The sequence below is a fragment of the Zosterops lateralis genome, assembly GCF_965231275.1.
Source record: "Zosterops lateralis genome assembly, chromosome: 1".
In the NCBI taxonomy this organism is placed as follows: domain Eukaryota; kingdom Metazoa; phylum Chordata; class Aves; order Passeriformes; family Zosteropidae; genus Zosterops; species Zosterops lateralis.
In genome coordinates this window covers 34,846,341-34,864,189 of record NC_139762.1, presented here as the reverse complement: position 1 = coordinate 34,864,189, position 17,849 = coordinate 34,846,341, and the positions used below count along the sequence as shown (strand labels likewise).

The following is a 17,849-nucleotide window of genomic DNA, read 5'->3' as shown; positions in this document are numbered from 1 at the left end:
GTGCTGATAAACCCCGCCCCCTCGCGGCTCGCGGCCGTGCCGCTGGGGCCGGGGGGCGTGGCCTCCTCTTCCTCCCTGCCGGGGCCGGGCCGGTCCGCGCCGTCCAGCCCCGCCCGCCCGCCGGCCGCCCCCGCGTCCCCGCCGCCCGCACCATGTCCGACGCTCCCGGCGTCCCCGAGGACGTCTGCAGCCTCTTGGCAGGTGAGGGCAGGAGGGAGGGCTTCCTTCCCGGGGGGCGGGCGGAGGGGAGGCCGAGGGGGGCGGGCCGGCGGGGGGGGCGTGACGGGCCGGGGAAGCCGGGGCGTGCGGGTCAGCAGCCCCTGGAGCCGCGGCGGGCGCGGGCGATCGCTTCCAGTGCACGGCTTCGGGAGTTCTCTCCCTCCCATCCCCCAGTTCCTCCTCCCGGCTACTTCCTCCCCCGTGCCCGTCCGTGGGAGCCGCGGCGCTCCGGGTCGCTTCCCCGCAGGGAGGAAGGCGCGGGCCGGTTCCCCTCCCGGCGGGGCGCCCGCAGCTCCCGTCCGGGCCCGGGAGCCGGCTCCTCCCCGCCGGGCGCCTTCGGCTGCGGGCCCCCGGCCGGGGTGAGGGGTTCGGGGTCCCGCGGACACCTGCGGGGCGTGTGGCCATCGGGGAAGTCTCTGCCCTCGGGTGTGCTGGCAGGGCCGGCTGCCCCATCGGCCGGAAAAAAGTAATGAACTTCCCCGCCGGGGAGCGGACGAGAGGGTTGCTGAATTGCTGGGGTGTTGCACTGTCAGTCACACACCTCTGACCGTGACTGTCCGCCCTCTTAGGATGCTTTGGATTGTGGGAATGGGATTATTCCTCACCGTGAAAGGTTATAGTACAGAATTCTGAATATGGGTGGCTTCTTTTACCTTCAAGAACTCGTATTTTTTTTGTTGTTGTTGTTAATTAAAATACATTGTATAGTTAAAGGTTGGCTTTTCTCTTATCTTTATCAAAAAGTTTGCTATACTGAAACCATTTTAATTTCAGTGGGAACCTTTTGAGAACTTCTGTTTCTGCCACAGGAACTTGTGTAGCTCTAACTTTGCCATTCGAATTACCCATGCTTTTTGAAATCTTCCTTCTGAGGCCAAGCACTCATGGCCGGACACCTGCTGGAGTCTAGTGCAGCTCATCACCTTCACAGACTATTATTTTTTTTAGCGCTTTGATTGTAAGAGCTAATGCTTGAAACATTGCTCTCACCACATCTCGCCGTCTGCCAACTGTCTTGTTTTCTGACTGCAGTTTCTAGCTATGTTACTTGCATATCGTACCATCTGTGGTTAAAATTTGCAGGAAGGCCACCAAAAAAAAAAAAAGGAAAGCTTCTCCTGACTTCATATGATGAAATACATTCTGAATCATTTAGAAAAAAATAAATATTACACTTAGAGAACCTTTCTAAATCTTGGTATTTTCTGTGGCAATGCTGAATTCTGGAACTCATGGTCAGATGCAGAGCATATATGTTTGTTTTGTTGCTAGCTTCACTGAGTGAAGCTCATCTTGAAACTCTTCAATATTTTAGGTGCTTTAATTTTTTTTTTTTTTTTTTTTGAGAGGAAGGATGTGATGCAGATGGGATAATTTGAGATTGTGGTTTCTTTCTCAGCCGTGGTACCTCATTTACACAACTTGTCCTTCCTTCCTCCTTCCCATCTTTATCCAGTCTGCCGTGGAAAGAGAGACAGAAAAGTTTGTGCTTTGAAGTGAAACCAAGAACACCTATTTTTCCTCAAGAGGGTTTTGTATATGTACTTTCATAGTTGCTATGAGTAGCAGCCTAATTTATATGCAAGTATCTAATGTTTGTACAGTATGTGCAGTTTTAGCTTTTCTATTTTCTTTTTGTGCTGGCTATAGAACTGAAGTTAAGGCAACAGAAAGATTTACCAATGATCTTTAAATATTTATTATTACTACTAGTAACTAATAGTTTCCATCTTTTAATTGTTATCCTCATTATGGTTATACAATGTTAAAATTAAATAACCTGGTTATTTTTGAAAAAGAAAATATGGCATTACTTTTTACAGTTTGTGTTAAACTCTCTTTTTGAAGGTTGTCAGTCAAGTGCGTGAAAGTTCATAGGCAATTCTTTCACTGATGGGGTAGTATCTCACACAATCCTTTATGTAGGCTTCTTCTTTGTTTTGCTCAAACTATTCCTGTAGTGAAGATGTATGGTAGTGGAGGAGGAAGGGGACTCTGTAATATCTTTATTATTCATCAAGAAACTGTTACACAATACAAAGACCACAATTAGTAGATAGTTAGTAATTTCTGCATGCTCTTCTTCGAGGGTGCCGCTTAATGTATTATTTTAATAGCTCACAGTTATTGATCCAGCACCTCTTTGAGATGAGGGAACATTGTTTTCCCATCGGCAAAATTAGTGTAATAAACAAGATGTGATTGGGGTCGAAAAAAATAATCAATGGTGGAACAGAATTAGAATTCAAATTCACCTGCCTCCGTGCTGTGCTGGTTTCTCCACGTAATCATATGAGTTGGATGTCTACATTTAGTGGCCATTACAAGTGCCAGGCACTTCTTCATATCAGTTTCAGTTGAGAACATGCAGCTAATGGGTAGCGACAAGCACTGTGTTTTTGTCTGATGTTCATGTAGCAGAGAGGCCCTCACAGGTGCAAAATCTCCTACATACTGTGCTCTTCTGCTCTTCCTCCTTTTCTTGGCCTTTTTGCCTATGATTTCCAACTTCTGCAACAAGTGCAGGAATGATCATATGGATTTCCTTATCCCTGCTTACCCTTGATTGATGGTTGGAATATGTCCAGCCACCATGCTGAACAAGTAGGGGTCCTACTGGAAAACATACTAAGTGCTCCTGTAGTTAAACATGGCGATAATGGGAATAAACACACCAGGGGATGAATTAAAGTTGCACAGGAAATTTTCCGACTTGTGAGTGCTTTACTTTGAACCTAAACAATATTATATCTTTAACACAAAAACAAATTCTGTCACACATGCTGGCAGGGTCATTATAGTTGCATATCAGTGGCGCTGAAATGTTCCAGGCAGAAGCACAGCTTGAGCTGAGGGCTAACTGCATTAGTAGGAAACAGGAGGAAGCTGTTTCTGTAAAGTTGAAGGGGAAAGGTCAGTGTGGCAATAGACTTATTGCAGAGGATTATTGGGATTGCAAAATCCCATCCTGTCTTCTCTGACTTGTTCAAGTGGTAGGAGGGAAATGCTGGAGTCAGAAACAGGGTCCTCTGGTCATGAGCTGAAGTCTTGGTAGGAGGAGAAAGTAAGTTTGTTGCTCTTATCTCCTTCTTTACACCCTGGAGATGTGTGGTAGTGTATGTAACTTCTTTATTCCATACCCATTTCCCTGCATTTGCAGATGATGCTTGAGACAATGGCATTTAGTGAAGAAAGCCCAGCCCTGCTCTGCCATTTCTTCTTTTGAAAAGGCATCCTCTGTCGTTTTTATGTGATATTTTGGGTGTTTGGCAGAGTGGAATGTTACTGGTTTTTTGTCCCCTCAAATTGTTTCTGGTTACGTAGATTGTTGGAGGCCTGCTCACATATATTTTTCCTTACTAAGTTTTGGCTTGTTCATAGCTGAGAAGGAGTTTGAAGGCTGCTTCTTGCCCCAAGGGCATATTATTTCTTCTGTAATGTAAACCAGACTTGTTGCTTCAGTCATCTTGGCTGGAAAAAAAATTCTTGAGTTTTTTTTTCAATAATAAAGATTTGGTTGGAGGTATGACTTCTCTGATTTTTCACAGCTTTTGATGGTGTCATGATCATTAGATATGTGTATAATTTATATTTTTCCCCCGTTCCCGACACCTGTGACTGTAGTATGGGTGCTGTTGCTTTGTCTTTTGTTCAATTTTCCTTTCACACTTGGCAGTATTTCTTGTTTGAATTGTCTGTATTTGTATTTTAAAAATTCCAAATACGTTCATTGTGAAAATAGGATAAAATTTTCTCTACTTTATATAGAACGTTATCTAATACCATTTTCCTTGTTCTGTTAAGCAAAACCTCAAACCTAAATAGAAACCAATGTTCTTGCCCTAAAGATCATTTCTACCCAGATATTATTCAGTTTGTTTAAATGCTTAGTTATGTTGTCCAAATCACCTTTTTCTGTGTGATTCCTCGTATTATTTTCTTCAAATTAATACTGTTTGCCACTTGTTTAGTTGGACCTCGGAAATAGCTTCCAGGAAAGGGCAAGGCAAGAAAACGACAAGGCATTGGATCCAGTGCATGAGTTGCTTATCTTTTATTTTTGGACTACACTGGTTATATTTACCCCAAACCCCCAAAAACAAACTGTTCATTTTCATTTTCCATGTCAGCTGTTCTTTGACCTGCTCCTTACATGCTTGTCATAGAAAAAGCCTTCTGGGTACAGTGTGGCTCTTCTTTATTGATTGGTTAAGTTTAAAAGCAAAACTGTTGTTTAAAACTTTACTCTTTTTTGAAAGTATAATTTCCATGTTTCAAAGGCTTTAACAAGTGCCAGTTCTGGCTGAAGAATCCATCTGTACAAGATAAACCATGGTGATTATTGTAGACATCTTTTAAGTAGACATGTATTTACAGCTTTGGTAGTATGTATGTGTTTCAATAGTAATGGACTAAGATTAGAAACAGTGAGGTGAAAAAAATGCACAGAGGGATTCCTGGTAAGAAATAACCTCCAGTGATTTGAAACATAGTTCAATTGTCTCTGCCATAAATTTGGGAATAAGTGTCATATATGGGTGATAAAAATGGCATAGGCTATTTTTTATATACTCATTATTCACTTAGTTTGTCTTTTTCAATTAACATGGAGTCTATCTTTCTCATCTGACTGGGTTTACGTTTCTTTCATAATCATATGTCAACAGACCACAATAGACACAGCATAATGTGGCATACAGTGTAAATCTTTAGGTTAATCCTTAACATTTTTTATTATAGTTCATTTGGAATCACTTTGTAACTTGATCATGATTTGTACTGGTGTGGTTTTTTTTCATTATATGCTTAATATGTTACAGCTTCATCTTTTCTCACCTCTTTAATATAGAGAGAGGATGCTCAACTACTCATCCAATGAGATTAGAGATAGCTATATAGCTATATATATATATAGTCCTTGATTATGGTTTTTCTTTTTTAATCTTTTAAAACAGATGCCTTATCAATTTACTTCATTTGAGGAGTCTTAGCAGTTTGTGTATACTTCTGCTTTTAAAATCACTAATAAAACTGTTGAGCGTCAACATTTTTCATGATACTTACTTTGTATGTGTCAACAAAGCAACATAACCTTGCTTCTAGGGATTTAAGGTACAGCAGTTTTTAAAGGCAGTCCTTTCCAGGACTTTGCACTAAAAGGAATGCTCACCTTCTTGTTAGGCTGGATTAATGTGGTATTTTTAGACATCTTGAAGTTCAGTCACTTTTATTTTACATCATGCATTCTGTTTCTGATTAAGTGTATATATATTTAAAAGGCAATTTAGCAAACTCTGGAGAGAGTTTAAAACATAGTTGTGAAGTCAGGGGGAGAGCAAAAGCAAAATCCTCAAGTATTTCTTTATTTAAGAGAACAGGCAGCAACAGATATTGCTTGATAGTTTGTCTTCAGGCTTGTTCCCTGTTAATGAATCGTATGAATACTTTGAAATCAGATTAATTAATTGCTTTCTGATGCCAGCCTGTGTAAAGCTGAAAGAGACATGGCAGTTTGTTTAATATTGGTCACCTTTGGACAGTATGTGTGTAATAAATGCACCTAGCTTGCAGCTATGTCCCAAAATTCTCTGGCCTGCTGTCCCAAATTCTCTGGCTGACAGCCAGCTGCTGGCTCTCTCAGTCTTTGAGGTGGAGGAGAGAAAAGGCTGGTGGCTGCAGGAATTGCTTTGCTGAGCTGCTGTTGCCTTCTTGTGCGAGTGGCAGTACAGCTGCCAGCTCATCCCCTGCAAGTGTCCGTGGCCGTATGATGGATGTGTGTCCAGCTTCCAAACCCGTGTGCTCTCCTTGGGCCATGGGCCCTGCCATGTGCGTGGAAACGCCCCTACCTCACTGCCACTTTCTGATTCTTGTCATTTGAATGGTGTCAACTCATCAGTTGATGTGTCCATGATGGAGTGATTAACTCTTGATAATGTGATTGGATAGCATTTTGGTTATCTGCTGGAGGAGGGGGGAAAGAAAGACCCAGCACATAGTCTTTGAGTGCCTCTGTGGGAGTCTACTTGGCCCACCCTGACAAAAAATTGAGGTAGTTCTGTCCTAAGTGTGTTTGTTAAGTGTGACTTACATTTACAATATTAAATCCTGTAAACAACAAATGTGCTATGATTTGTTGTGCTTAGCACTCTTTAACACAGCACTTGCTTTGGGCTAGAAATTTACAATGTTCTTGAAAAATCCCATCTGTGTGGTTTCAGCCTTCATTAAAGAAAATAGCTCCAAAGACTTTAAAACAATTAAAATCTTGCAGTGTTGTCTGTTTATAATAATTGAAGTAAAGAGAACCATGAACTGTTTTAACAATGAAATGCAAAATAAATCTTGTTTTTTTCTCCTTGTAAAAGGACTGTAGATGAAAATGAAATTAAAATAGCATTTAGCTTTTGACTATTCTGTGAATTGGCACTTAAGTTTTGAAATGTATGAGCTAGTTGAAGTGGACAGAGTTAGACTGAGGTGTGACTTTACTTTTTGGTCAGTTTGTAACCTGTATTGGCAGAGCAATTGTATCAACTGGATCTTTCAGTTTGGTAGCTTTTGTTCATTTCTGTAGGCAAATAATTTCTCTGGGGTATGGTGCAAGCAAATTTAATATTGTGAGCTTTAAGAAACAGAACAACAAGTATGGCTATTTAAGCTATCAAGCAGTCTAACAAGCTTAAGAAAAGAGGTGTTAAATTGGTTTCCACTGTGTGTTTTTTTTTAATTTGTTTTAGTGTTTTTAATTTTTTTTCTATTTTTGGTGTTTTCACTAGGAACAGCTAAATCTCTGCAATGTGTGATCCTAAAGAGCTGCTCAGTTCATTAGGAAAAAATTATGGGAATATGTAATTTGGTTTATTTTTGCTCTGGGGTAACTGATTAGTTAAAGTGCTTTTAGGCCAGAAATCTGTTCAAAGAGGTTTTTATTTGGAATTTACCTTTTATTCCTTTTAAAAATTCTTGATGGATCAAGAAGCATGAAACAGGTCTACACTGAAGTGCTCCTGAGTAGTAGTTTGTGTTCCGAGTAGCATTAAACTAATACAGGAGAGACCAAGTTGTGGATCATCCTGGAAGGAGGAGGGCAAGTAATTGATTAGAATAGTGGTGAAAAATGGATGAATTTTGCTGCTTCTCTTTGAAGTTTACTGTATAAAACTTGGATCTGCCATACTGAAGTCCCAAGTTCTGTTCTAATTCCTATGTAAATCACTTCGTGGAAGGTCAGAGAAATTACAGGAACGTTTCTTTATGTTAAGGCAGTCCATATTCCTCTGCAGTGTGGAAGTACAGGAAGTGAAGAGATGATCATAACTTAGATGACTTACTGGCTTCTTGTCCAGAGAAGCTTAGGGTGTTACTCATCTTGTGCATCTGGTACATCCTGAATGGATTTATAACAATAAATTAGAACAAGATATATAACATACTGTGCAATTGTTAGTAGATAAGAAAAATCTATGATACAGTAAAATGTAATTTTCAAGTAAACTGCTTCTTTAGCATCATGTGGATGTCAGGTCTGTCTTCATATTTTGGGGTTTTGATGAGTGAAGCCATATGGTATCTCTGGACATATGGAAGTAATAGCGTTAGTGTTCCATGATGAGAACAGTGTGCCCTGACTGTGGGTACACCGAAGCTCAGAGAACTTGTTGCACGTACTCATGTGAGAGGGAAGCCATCCCAGAGATGTTTTCTGTAGCTGCTGCTCTTTAGAAATGACAGACTTGTATATGCTGCTCTCTTTCTGCCTCTCTCCTCCAACTCTACTTACACTGACAATAAATGGAGCATCTGCTTCTGCCCTGTCTTTCCATGGTTGAAAATTCTCTGTTATTTCTGCTTTTGAAGTCCAGGGTTTTCTGGAAAACAACAAAATCTGTCAGCAATATAGTTAGTCCTCAAATTTTTGTATCCAGTGTATTTTAAGCCAGAAGTGATAATCCTTTTTTTATAATACTCAGCTTGGTTTCTCTTCCCCACATACTCTTTAATTATGTTATTTCAACATTTGTATTTGAATAAAGTTTTGACAGTCAGAATCTGAGACAGCAGATTTCTCACCTGGGTTGAACTTTTCCAAGAAGTAAAGAATGCCACTGAGTTTAAATGAAGACTTCTGAATCCAAGTTTTGTGATTAATTAGTGTCCAAAGGTTACCCTGCAAGTATTGCTCCTGATTTATAAACTTGACTAATTCCTCTAAAGTTTTGCATATTAATGCCCAGGTAGAACTTTGAAGCTGCTACGTAATTTTAAAAATAAATATATAAAAGTATGGAAAAATAAATATTTAATTAGGCAGTCTGTCTCTGGAAAATCCTGTTATGTTTCATTGAGAGAAAAACTGTTGATTTGTTTTGAACTGTTTTGATTTTTGCTCTTAATAGTAAAAGTATCAGGTTTTTTTAATCTTAGTTTTATGGTTGGTCAGTATCATTGGGTTCTGTGGGTTCTCATCTGCCAGCTTGATTGGCAATTCCAGTCATTGGAATTTACGAAGATGTGTACTTCTTCTATGGGTTTGGAAAAAATCCCTGTAGGCATTCTTGGTGTACAGCATAGAGGCTGTTGGGGGTATGTCTGGAGGATTCATTAATACGTGTTAAGTGCCTTTCCTTCTGTCCTTTTAAAGAAGGAATGCCACAGAACTGAGTGAAGGTCTCTCCCATTCAGGTTTGCTTTGGAAAATGTAATGGGGAAGATTCTCTGTCTTATGGAGAGAAGAGGATCAATATCATTCTTCAGAACTCTAAAATACTGTAAAAAAAAAGAATATTTTTACCACACTCTGTGAGGACAGTAATCTAAACATCTAAACAATAATCTAGTGAATTATTTGTAGAGAAGAACATTTTTATAATAGCTGTGCTAGTGTTCTTAAAGGGTAACTTTTGACTTGTTTTCTTGCAGCCTGTAATACAAAGGGTGTTATGTTTCTGTTTTATTTAGGAAAAAGTAGGCAATTAAGTTTTTCATGTAAGAAATCTGCAGTAAATATTCTTGTAAACTTTTGCAGGTAGACCGTTGTGTACTTAATTGGCTATTATTTATGTTTCTGTATTAAAATGGAATGTCTTATCTGATTAGAAAAGTTAGAGGATTAAAATAATACTCTCTATATGCATTTGCATCTGTACAGAGGGAGCCAACATGTATATATGTGTCTATGGGGGTGGGCAGGCACTGTGAGAAGGTGTTTTGTTACCTACAAATGCTTTCTCATATTCAATGAGCAGTTGTTACCTATACAGTTATATTTATGTTAACAAGCAGGATTTTTGGTTGTATTTCTCCTTTTCTGTTTTTGGGATAATTGTATGTTGATTGGTAACTATAAGAAACTTTTAGAGTTGCTTTTTGCCATTGTTTTGTTAATCAGGAAAGCATACTACTGGGGCAGTTACACTCCCACAAATTCAATACACTGCATTTTTTTTATCCTATGGAATGGATATTTGCTATATTAAAACAACCGTGGTAACTTTTATGGAATGCTTTGTTTCTATATGACTATATAAAAGTATCATCTGAGTAAGAATTAAAACTTAACAGTGCAGGCTAGAGCCTTTGTGATTCTACAAGTGCAGGTGTGCTTAATTTATAGTACACTGTTCAGCTTGACTCCTTTGATATGATTATTGTGCCTACATAATTGTTTTCAGGATTGCTTTGGATATGAATCTTTAGTCAATCAGTGATTTCAGAGGCATTGTGAGAACACTTGAAAATACTATAACCAGTAAGCGAGCTAAATTAGTATCTGGGTAAGTGTTACTGCTGAAGTAATGAATTACACAACCATCTTTGGAACTTGAACTTCTGAAATAACATGGCAGTAATATATGCATAAAGGCTATTTCCATGTTTTAGCTTTGTCTTTTACTTTAGATGATGGAAAGTAATTGCTATAGGACTGCAATTTATTAGGACTTACGTAGCATAATTAAGTGAGCAAGAATCAAATGTCACCATAGGATTTGCTGTGCTAAGCATAAGTAGATAGAGAACAAATGTATCCCATTTAGAATCTAAAACTCTGTTAAAATGCTCTGAGTAGGGTTGAAAATAATTTTCTTGGTTTTTTCACAGTAGTATCAGGACAAACTCATTAAAGCAGTATTTTGTCTTTTTTTGAAGTGTGTTTATATTTCTTCTTTATTTAGATGTTGAAACATTTGTTTCCCTAACACTAAAAGGAGAAAATCTATCCAAGAAAGCAAAAGAAAGAAGGGAAGTTCTTCTTAAGAAGATAAAGGATATTAAGGCGAGGTAAGTGAACTTCATGGCTTTAAAATATTACAAAGTCACTTGCTGATAACTTAAGGTTTTTTTGTAATCTTTTAATAAACATTAACTGTATTAACGATTTAAAAAAATCTATCTAGGTCCTGATTTTCTCAAAAAATCTGTAAGGGTTCAAGTCTTTTCTTCTCAAAACTGCTACACTCTAGTAAGAAATGGGGTCAGAATGATTTGTCCCATTTTAATTGCCTAATATTCTGAACCCTGATTGCAAGCTGGTTGGGCTGAGCTTGCTTTCACCTCTGCTTTGGTAAGATTCATTAAAACATGAGAAATATAATGTATTGAGGATATGAATGTGGTTCCTATCACTATACTCAGCTGGTGTAAGACAGCATAATTCCGTGCTGACTTTGCTTTACTACGTATTCTGTTGTTTAGCTCAGTAATAGAAAACTGCAACATAACTGAAAATTATTTATAAATCATAAGTTTGTTCAAGCAAACTGCTATGACAGAGCAGAGGGCTCTGGGTGTTTTTGTTTTAATATCAAGGATGATTTGAGAGAGTTCTATGGTGTGTAAATTTCAGTCAGCAATTCAGCTGAAGAGATTTAGCTGTACTTTTATTTGCACTACAGAATTTTCTTCGACAAATCTCTTTACTTACAACTCTTATCAACTAGTTTATAGCCTAGTACTTGCTGTTCCTTTCACATGGTTGTTTTCATAGTGTTTTTCTAGTGATGGCTCCTGTATAATCTCTCCTAAGCATTCCATTGATGGCATGCTCCTGCCCCTGTGGCAACTTGTTTATAATTTCAAGGACAGCACAATCATCTGGTGAGGGCGCTAATTGGAGGGAGATATGAGATGTGTCCCAAAATCTTGTATTTGAAGTTCTGTGTTCCTTTCATTCAGGCTGTAAATGCTTCGGGAACTAGCTCCTCCTCATACTCTTCTTTAAGAAAGTAGTATTTTATTTATTTTTTTGTTCTTTCCTGCGTTTTCTGTTCTGCGTTACTGAGTGAACTGTGACCGTACAGATGACTTGCAGGTACAGTGCAACTGACTTTTCTTAACTGACTGATGCCTTTTTTTGATGATGAAATAGCAAAGGGAGGGAACTTGCATTTATGAGCATATTGACACTGAATCTTTTGCTATTCATTTATGTGACCCCGTGGTTTCACATCTTATTTTAATTTTTAATGCCTTCCTCATTTCCTGTAATATTATTCACTGTTAACAGTGTTTTGCTTTTCATGCAGGCTACAAAATGCATGCACATTGTAGTGTTCTTTGATTTTAACATCCCACATGTTGGGCTGTGTCTATTACTGCCACTTGCTACACTGGATTTCTTAGATCTGGCCTTTTTATCTCTGTTCGCATTTCTCAGTTTCTTATCTCTAGACCATTCCTTTCTCTTCTGCTCATTTCTTGCCTGCATCTCCTTATTGACTAACCCAATACCCTTACTACTGCTTATTGTTCCTAAAGACGATCTTGACAGCTGCATTTTATTTGCCAGTTAGTTCGTAGCCCACGAATGCTTCTTGAATACCATTCTACATAACTCTGTCCTGATAATTTGTCTGTATCATCAAACTGCATCCTATTTTGTTTCTGAAGTATCAAGAATTTTCTATTAAGAAACAGTATAAAAAAGTATGTTTTCCCTCTGGGATGATAATTTTTTGTTTGTTTGTTTTCTAGGCATTATGTAAGTTGAGATCTCCTTATTTGAAAAGGAATTTTTATTTAGGCATGTGTTAACTTTTATCTTTCTGGTTAATTATTCATACATTTTCATTTGGATTTCTGCAAATTTACTGCAGCTATACCCACTATTATTGATTTTCCCCCTTTCCCTATTGAATTACTGGTTTATTTCAAAATATGCTTAATGGTTTTACTTGTGCACAAAACTTTTTGAAATTTGTTAACATTTAGAAGGTTTAGTAAAATTAAAGATGCTTTTGGGTGTTTTTATACCTTAAGATATCTGAGCAGATGTATGTTCCTAGAAAAGGTTGCTCAGTCTGGATTTGGCTTTTTTCAAGTATTCCTTGAAGTGTCTGAGGGTTCTCTCAGCTGCCAAGGCAAAAGGAAAACTGAGTAAATACTTAAACCCAAAGACTTCAGAATTTTCAAGGAAAACTTGCAAGCGCTGAGTTTCAACCACAAAACTTGTTGAAAGCTGGTTGACGTTCTGTGCCATGTCCTCGTGCCGTGGGTTTGCAAGTGTGCGTTGCTTTATGACGTTTCTTCTTCTTCTTTCTCTGCAGTTATCCTCACGGATTCCCGGAGGAAGGTGAGTCCCGTGCCCTTTTCCACCGCGGGGTTTTCCCGCTGCCGCGGCCGCCCGAGGCCGAGGGGACTGGCGCCCCCTGCTGCGGCTGCCGGGGAACTGCCGCCCGAGCGCGCCCATCCGCCGCCGCCGCTGCCGGCAGCCAGCGCAGCGCAGAGCGCTCGCCCAGGGAGAGAGTCGTCTGGAAACGTAGCTCAGGATTTAATATATAATGGAGCTCGTCATGGAGCTTATTTATTATAAATTTAGTGTAAGTGGAGCTTATTAGCAAGAGCGCAGCCTTGCGAAACACCGCGCGATGTGGGTTTATTTTTTCCAGAGGAAATGTATGCAGTAGCCTGCTTAGGAGATAAAATTGTAGCAGGGATTACTTATTTCAGCCTTTTTTCTTAACGTTGCAAAAGTCTTCAATTCCGTAGTGATGTTTCTTTAACCTTTTAATAGGATCATCTCGTGGCAATATGATATTGGCTTTCGATCCACACTGAATGAATGTTTTCATAGTGCAGTAGGAGCTCAGACCTTTAGCTGGAGAGGAGATGATTTAGTGTGCGAGTAATGAAAACTGAAGTGTGGGTTATCTATTGTCTTCTAGTGGAGTTTAAACAAAGCTGCAGAGTTCAATTTAGAGAAGACTGAAGGGTTTGTTGCTACAGTGTTCTGTTCTGTAACTAAACCTGGAAGGGCTCTTATTTCCACGATGCTAATTCTTGAGGTCATGACCTATAGCCTGTGGATGCTGGTATGAGGGTCACAGTGCGAGGTCAAAAAAGCCTATGCAAAGCTTCACATTTTGCAGTGGTTGAAGAACTGTTTCTGGACAAGGAAGTTCAAATGTGTAGGCTGTAGCGTGCCTCCTGAGAAAGTGAAAATATGCAAGTCATATTAGGCAAGTAATGTTGTAACAAGGCACAACATGTTCATACATTTCTTACGCCTGTTTAAATCAAGTTATGCAGCCATAACAGTTCAACTGAAAGGGACAGTGCAGCTTGAAACTTCCCAAAGGTTCAAGATTGCTAAGATTATGTAAACTCCAAATATGTGATTGTTTAAAAATTGTATTACAATAATTTGCTATGTTTTATATTGCACCTCAGGACTGTTACAGAAGATAAAATGTAGTTTTCCTCTTCTCACTGTCCAACAGAATGGAGTGTGGGAAAGTAAAATGTTATTTTGTTAAGAAAATTACTAATATGAAATTAGGTGGGGTGGTTGTTTCATTGCAAACCTGTTACTTTGGAAGAGCATGTTTTTGAAGATTTAATAACTTCCTGAGGCACTGACGCTGTAATAGGCATGAGAGTTGCCTACAAAAAGCAGAGTTTGCATTTGCTGCTTTGTGTAATTTGAAGGCCAAGAAAATTCTAGTCTATTTTCTTTCTTCAGTGGTAATTTGATTCAGAATTTCTTTTCCAGTTCAACAAATTATTAACAAATAATGAGATTTCATTATCTCTAGCAAAATGGATGATTTGATTTGTATAGTCTGTAATTGTTACTGCATAACTTGCTGTGATTTCTGTGAAAATTATATTCAGTCTTATTCTTTTTATTAGAGTGCATTTGATTCTTAAGAAGGATATATTGCCTTTAAAAAATTCTTGTGATATATCTCTGGTTCAGGTAGTAGAACTGTGTATAAATGCTGAGACTTGTGGACACTGGCACCTTAATTTTCAGTATTTTTCAACAAAATGAAAGTTATACCATTGTTTTCTGCAAGCAAGGATACATTTCTCCAAATTAGTGTGCATTTTCTGCATGCAGGAATATAAAACAGTTATGAGAAATAGAAGCCTCCACTTACTTGCAAATTATTTGAAGGGATGTGATTCACTGGTAGGAGTGGTTGGTGTAATTTCCAGAGTTCAAGAAGTGTGTGTTAAACTTTATTTGGTTGTGTCATTCTTACTTTAGGACTGTACAAATTAGGCGTGACTTTTGTAGGTGTAGAACAAAGGACTCACATGGAGATAAGCAGTCAGATTCTTGGCCAGCTCATAGTGTAACAAAGCAGTGACAGCAGCTGAGGGAGGTCAACTTTTGTGCCCATTTTCATACCTCTGTGCCCACCTAGACATTTGAAAAATGGAAAATTTGGAAAGTATTGAAAACTCAGAAGAGGTTGATGGTCAGTTCCACTCCCTCCAGAGAAAGAAGAAATATCTCCATGTATAAGGTGAAAAAAGGATAATATTTTAAAGGAAAAAAAAATGAGGATTGGGAGCAGAAATGTGGAAACTACTCTGAAACATACTAGGAAGAATAAAAACTACTGTATGTATTTAAACTCTGTATTTACTGTTCTTGGTTTTGTGGTAGCAGTCACTCCATTTTTAAAATGTAAATAAAATAATCTCTGTTCTAGCTGAAAGGGAAGGTGAAAAATGGTGCATACTGTCATGGTATGTTATTATGATATAGTAGTTATACTACATCAGCTGTTTATGAGAATCTTGTGAGTTGTGACCTGTCATCCTTTCAAAGACATCCAGAAGTATTTTTGGAGGCTGAAAGAAGTGGACTAACACTTTCAAAATTCTTATATTTCCTGTAGGACATAATGATACTTGACTCTGCTCTCTCAAACAGCATCTCCTTCAGCTTGTGAGTTGTTCCACAAGGAAATGTTGTGGGCATACTTTCGACTCCACTCTCTTTCATTACTGAATGTTTTTGAGGTCCTGTTGACTTTGCACATAGTGAGTAGCTGGTTTGACTAAGCTATTTGTAAACTCTGATTTTATGGGCTTTGGCCAATAGCATACAGAAACCTGCCTATCCATATGGATAAAGCAAGGAGGTTTGAAAGAATAATAATAAAAAAATAATTGAAGAGCATGTGTGCCAGTGGAACCAGGCTCCTTAAAACTATAATCACCCATGTGCATCTCTCTCAGAAAGTGCATACGTACCTCTTTGCAACCAGATTGATGAATTTGAGGACTTTCTTAAATCCTCCTCGAAAGAAGCCTTCTGATGTTGTCTGTCAGGTCAGTAAATACACTGCCAAAAGCATCTTTTGTGTCTATATAGACTGAAAAAAAAAAAAAAAAGAGGCTTTTTAGAAGGGGGTACACGTGCAAGTGAAAGACACAAAATTAATTGTATGGGAAAATATTTAATTCTCATGTGTGATGTGTTACCTGATTTAACATCGACTTTTACAGTTAAGTATGTTGTTAATATATGGATAAAGTCCATGTTGTTCTTATAACCAGAACTATATAGTTATATTTATATCCAATCCACTGGTCTTTCATCAGATTTTAGTTTTTAAGTTATTAGACATTTATTCTACCTATTTTTTTCTTAAATTGAACATCTCTGTAGAAAAGTCTTTCTCTGCTGCCTTTTTTTTCTTTTAATGTGAAATATTTGACTATTTATCTAAACAGTTTAAGCAAAGCTAAAATGCTGTAGTCACACTCAGTGGCCTGTTGTAGATCCTAGAATCTGGAAGAAACTTGAAAGCAAAGGTAATTTGCATACAAATTTGATTCATTTTTTTATAAGACTAATATTCCACTAAAGGTATAAAAGTCTGTACTTTGTCAAAGATTCTGACTTAATACAGTTTTTGGCATTTCTCTGTTTTGAGATTAATTGAATCAATACTGTGACTGCCAAAATGTTTAGTTAAAAGAAGCTTGTTTTCAATTTATGCTAAAAATAGTGCTAAAGTTGGCAGAAGCACCCTAAGCTCTAGAAACTGTATTTGTGTTTGAAGTTCACTTGCCATCTGTTCTATGCATTTATTTTAGTAAAAGATATATTTTTAATAACTTTTCACAAAATATTTTGGCTCAATGTTGAAAGTGAGACACCAAAAGTACTAGCCAAATCGAGTCATACTATGGGAATTTGCAGAACCAGTTCCCCATAAAGCACTCATTGCACCTAGTATCTGATCTGCAGCATTAAATTATGCAGAAAACTATGACATGACATTTTCTAACTAGCATTTTTCACTCTGATAAAAACTGATGATGGTCCACTTTTGTTCTTATTTCACTGTAACATAATAGAGGGTAAATCTGTGTCTCTAGAGCATTGGTGTTATTCACTATGTAATTATTGGGAGCACCTGTAGGAAACCTTTAGATGACTCAGATGCTTCTAGCTCTTGGCAGAGCAGAGTGTGTCTGGAGCCTGAGACCTCTACTTCCTGGAAATAGTCAAGCTGTTAGAGTAGCACTATATGCAAAGGATTTGTATTTTGTATTTTTTTCTTTTCTCTTTTTGTACAGAGTTCAATTTTTTTTTTTCACCCTCTGTACACTCTTTTTCAGGAATGGCAGCAAGTAGAAATCTCTTTGGACTTGAGAAAGGGAATCAGTATCTTGTGGTTGCCAGAACCACATGTGCACATGAGTTCTATATTTTAACACACTTGAACTTTTTAGTCAAGAGCATAAATATATCGTTAGTATTTAACCATAAATGGGAAAGAAACGCCTTAGTTGTTACCCAGTTCTTTGAGAATCATCCTGACATATTTCTGGAGAGACCATCAAATGCATTAAAAATGTGCCAAATACCACTCTGTCCCAGAAGTCAGGGATGTTTCACTGTAGGCAAATAAGTGTCTTGGCCCTTTCAGCTACAGACAGCTGTTATCTGTGAAGTGTCCACGCCAAGAGCAATTTCAAGTAACGTGAGATACATCCACCAGTGCAGCACAAAATGGTTCTGTCCTGATATCCGTTGTAAGAATAAGAGGTAATTCAGCAAGCAGAAGTTGCAGTTGCTTTTCTTGCTTGAAGCATATTTGCTTGCAAACTTAATGTTGTTTCAGTATCATTTAAAGAGGTAGCTGCTAGAGTTTCTACTTGACCTTTACAAAACAAGCCATTAAAAATCACGTTAATAGGAGACTCTGGAAGGCCCTTCAGGAATGAGTGTTGGAGTAGACTGCATGGCAACGCATGCATTGAAAAATTGATTGCCAGAAGAATCCAGTCTTGCAGGGTGACTGGTGAATTGGGTCAGTAGCATCTTAAAAATACAGGATGCCCCTATCAAAGGGCTAAAGTATAACCCTGCCAGCTTGAAAACA

General features: G+C 38.3%; 1 protein-coding gene across 1 annotated transcript in view; it reads left to right on the top strand.

Moving 5' to 3' along the window:
- Positions 1-120: 120 nt before the first annotated feature.
- SKAP2 (src kinase associated phosphoprotein 2) overlaps positions 121-17,849 on the top strand; it is a 119,775-nt gene continuing 102,046 nt past the window's right edge. The window contains exons 1-3 of the mRNA XM_083868417.1: positions 121-201; positions 10,392-10,497; positions 12,762-12,787. Of these exons, the coding sequence (XP_083724543.1) occupies positions 153-201; positions 10,392-10,497; positions 12,762-12,787 (181 nt within the window). The 5' untranslated portion in view covers positions 121-152. The remainder of the gene's footprint in view (positions 202-10,391; positions 10,498-12,761; positions 12,788-17,849) is intronic.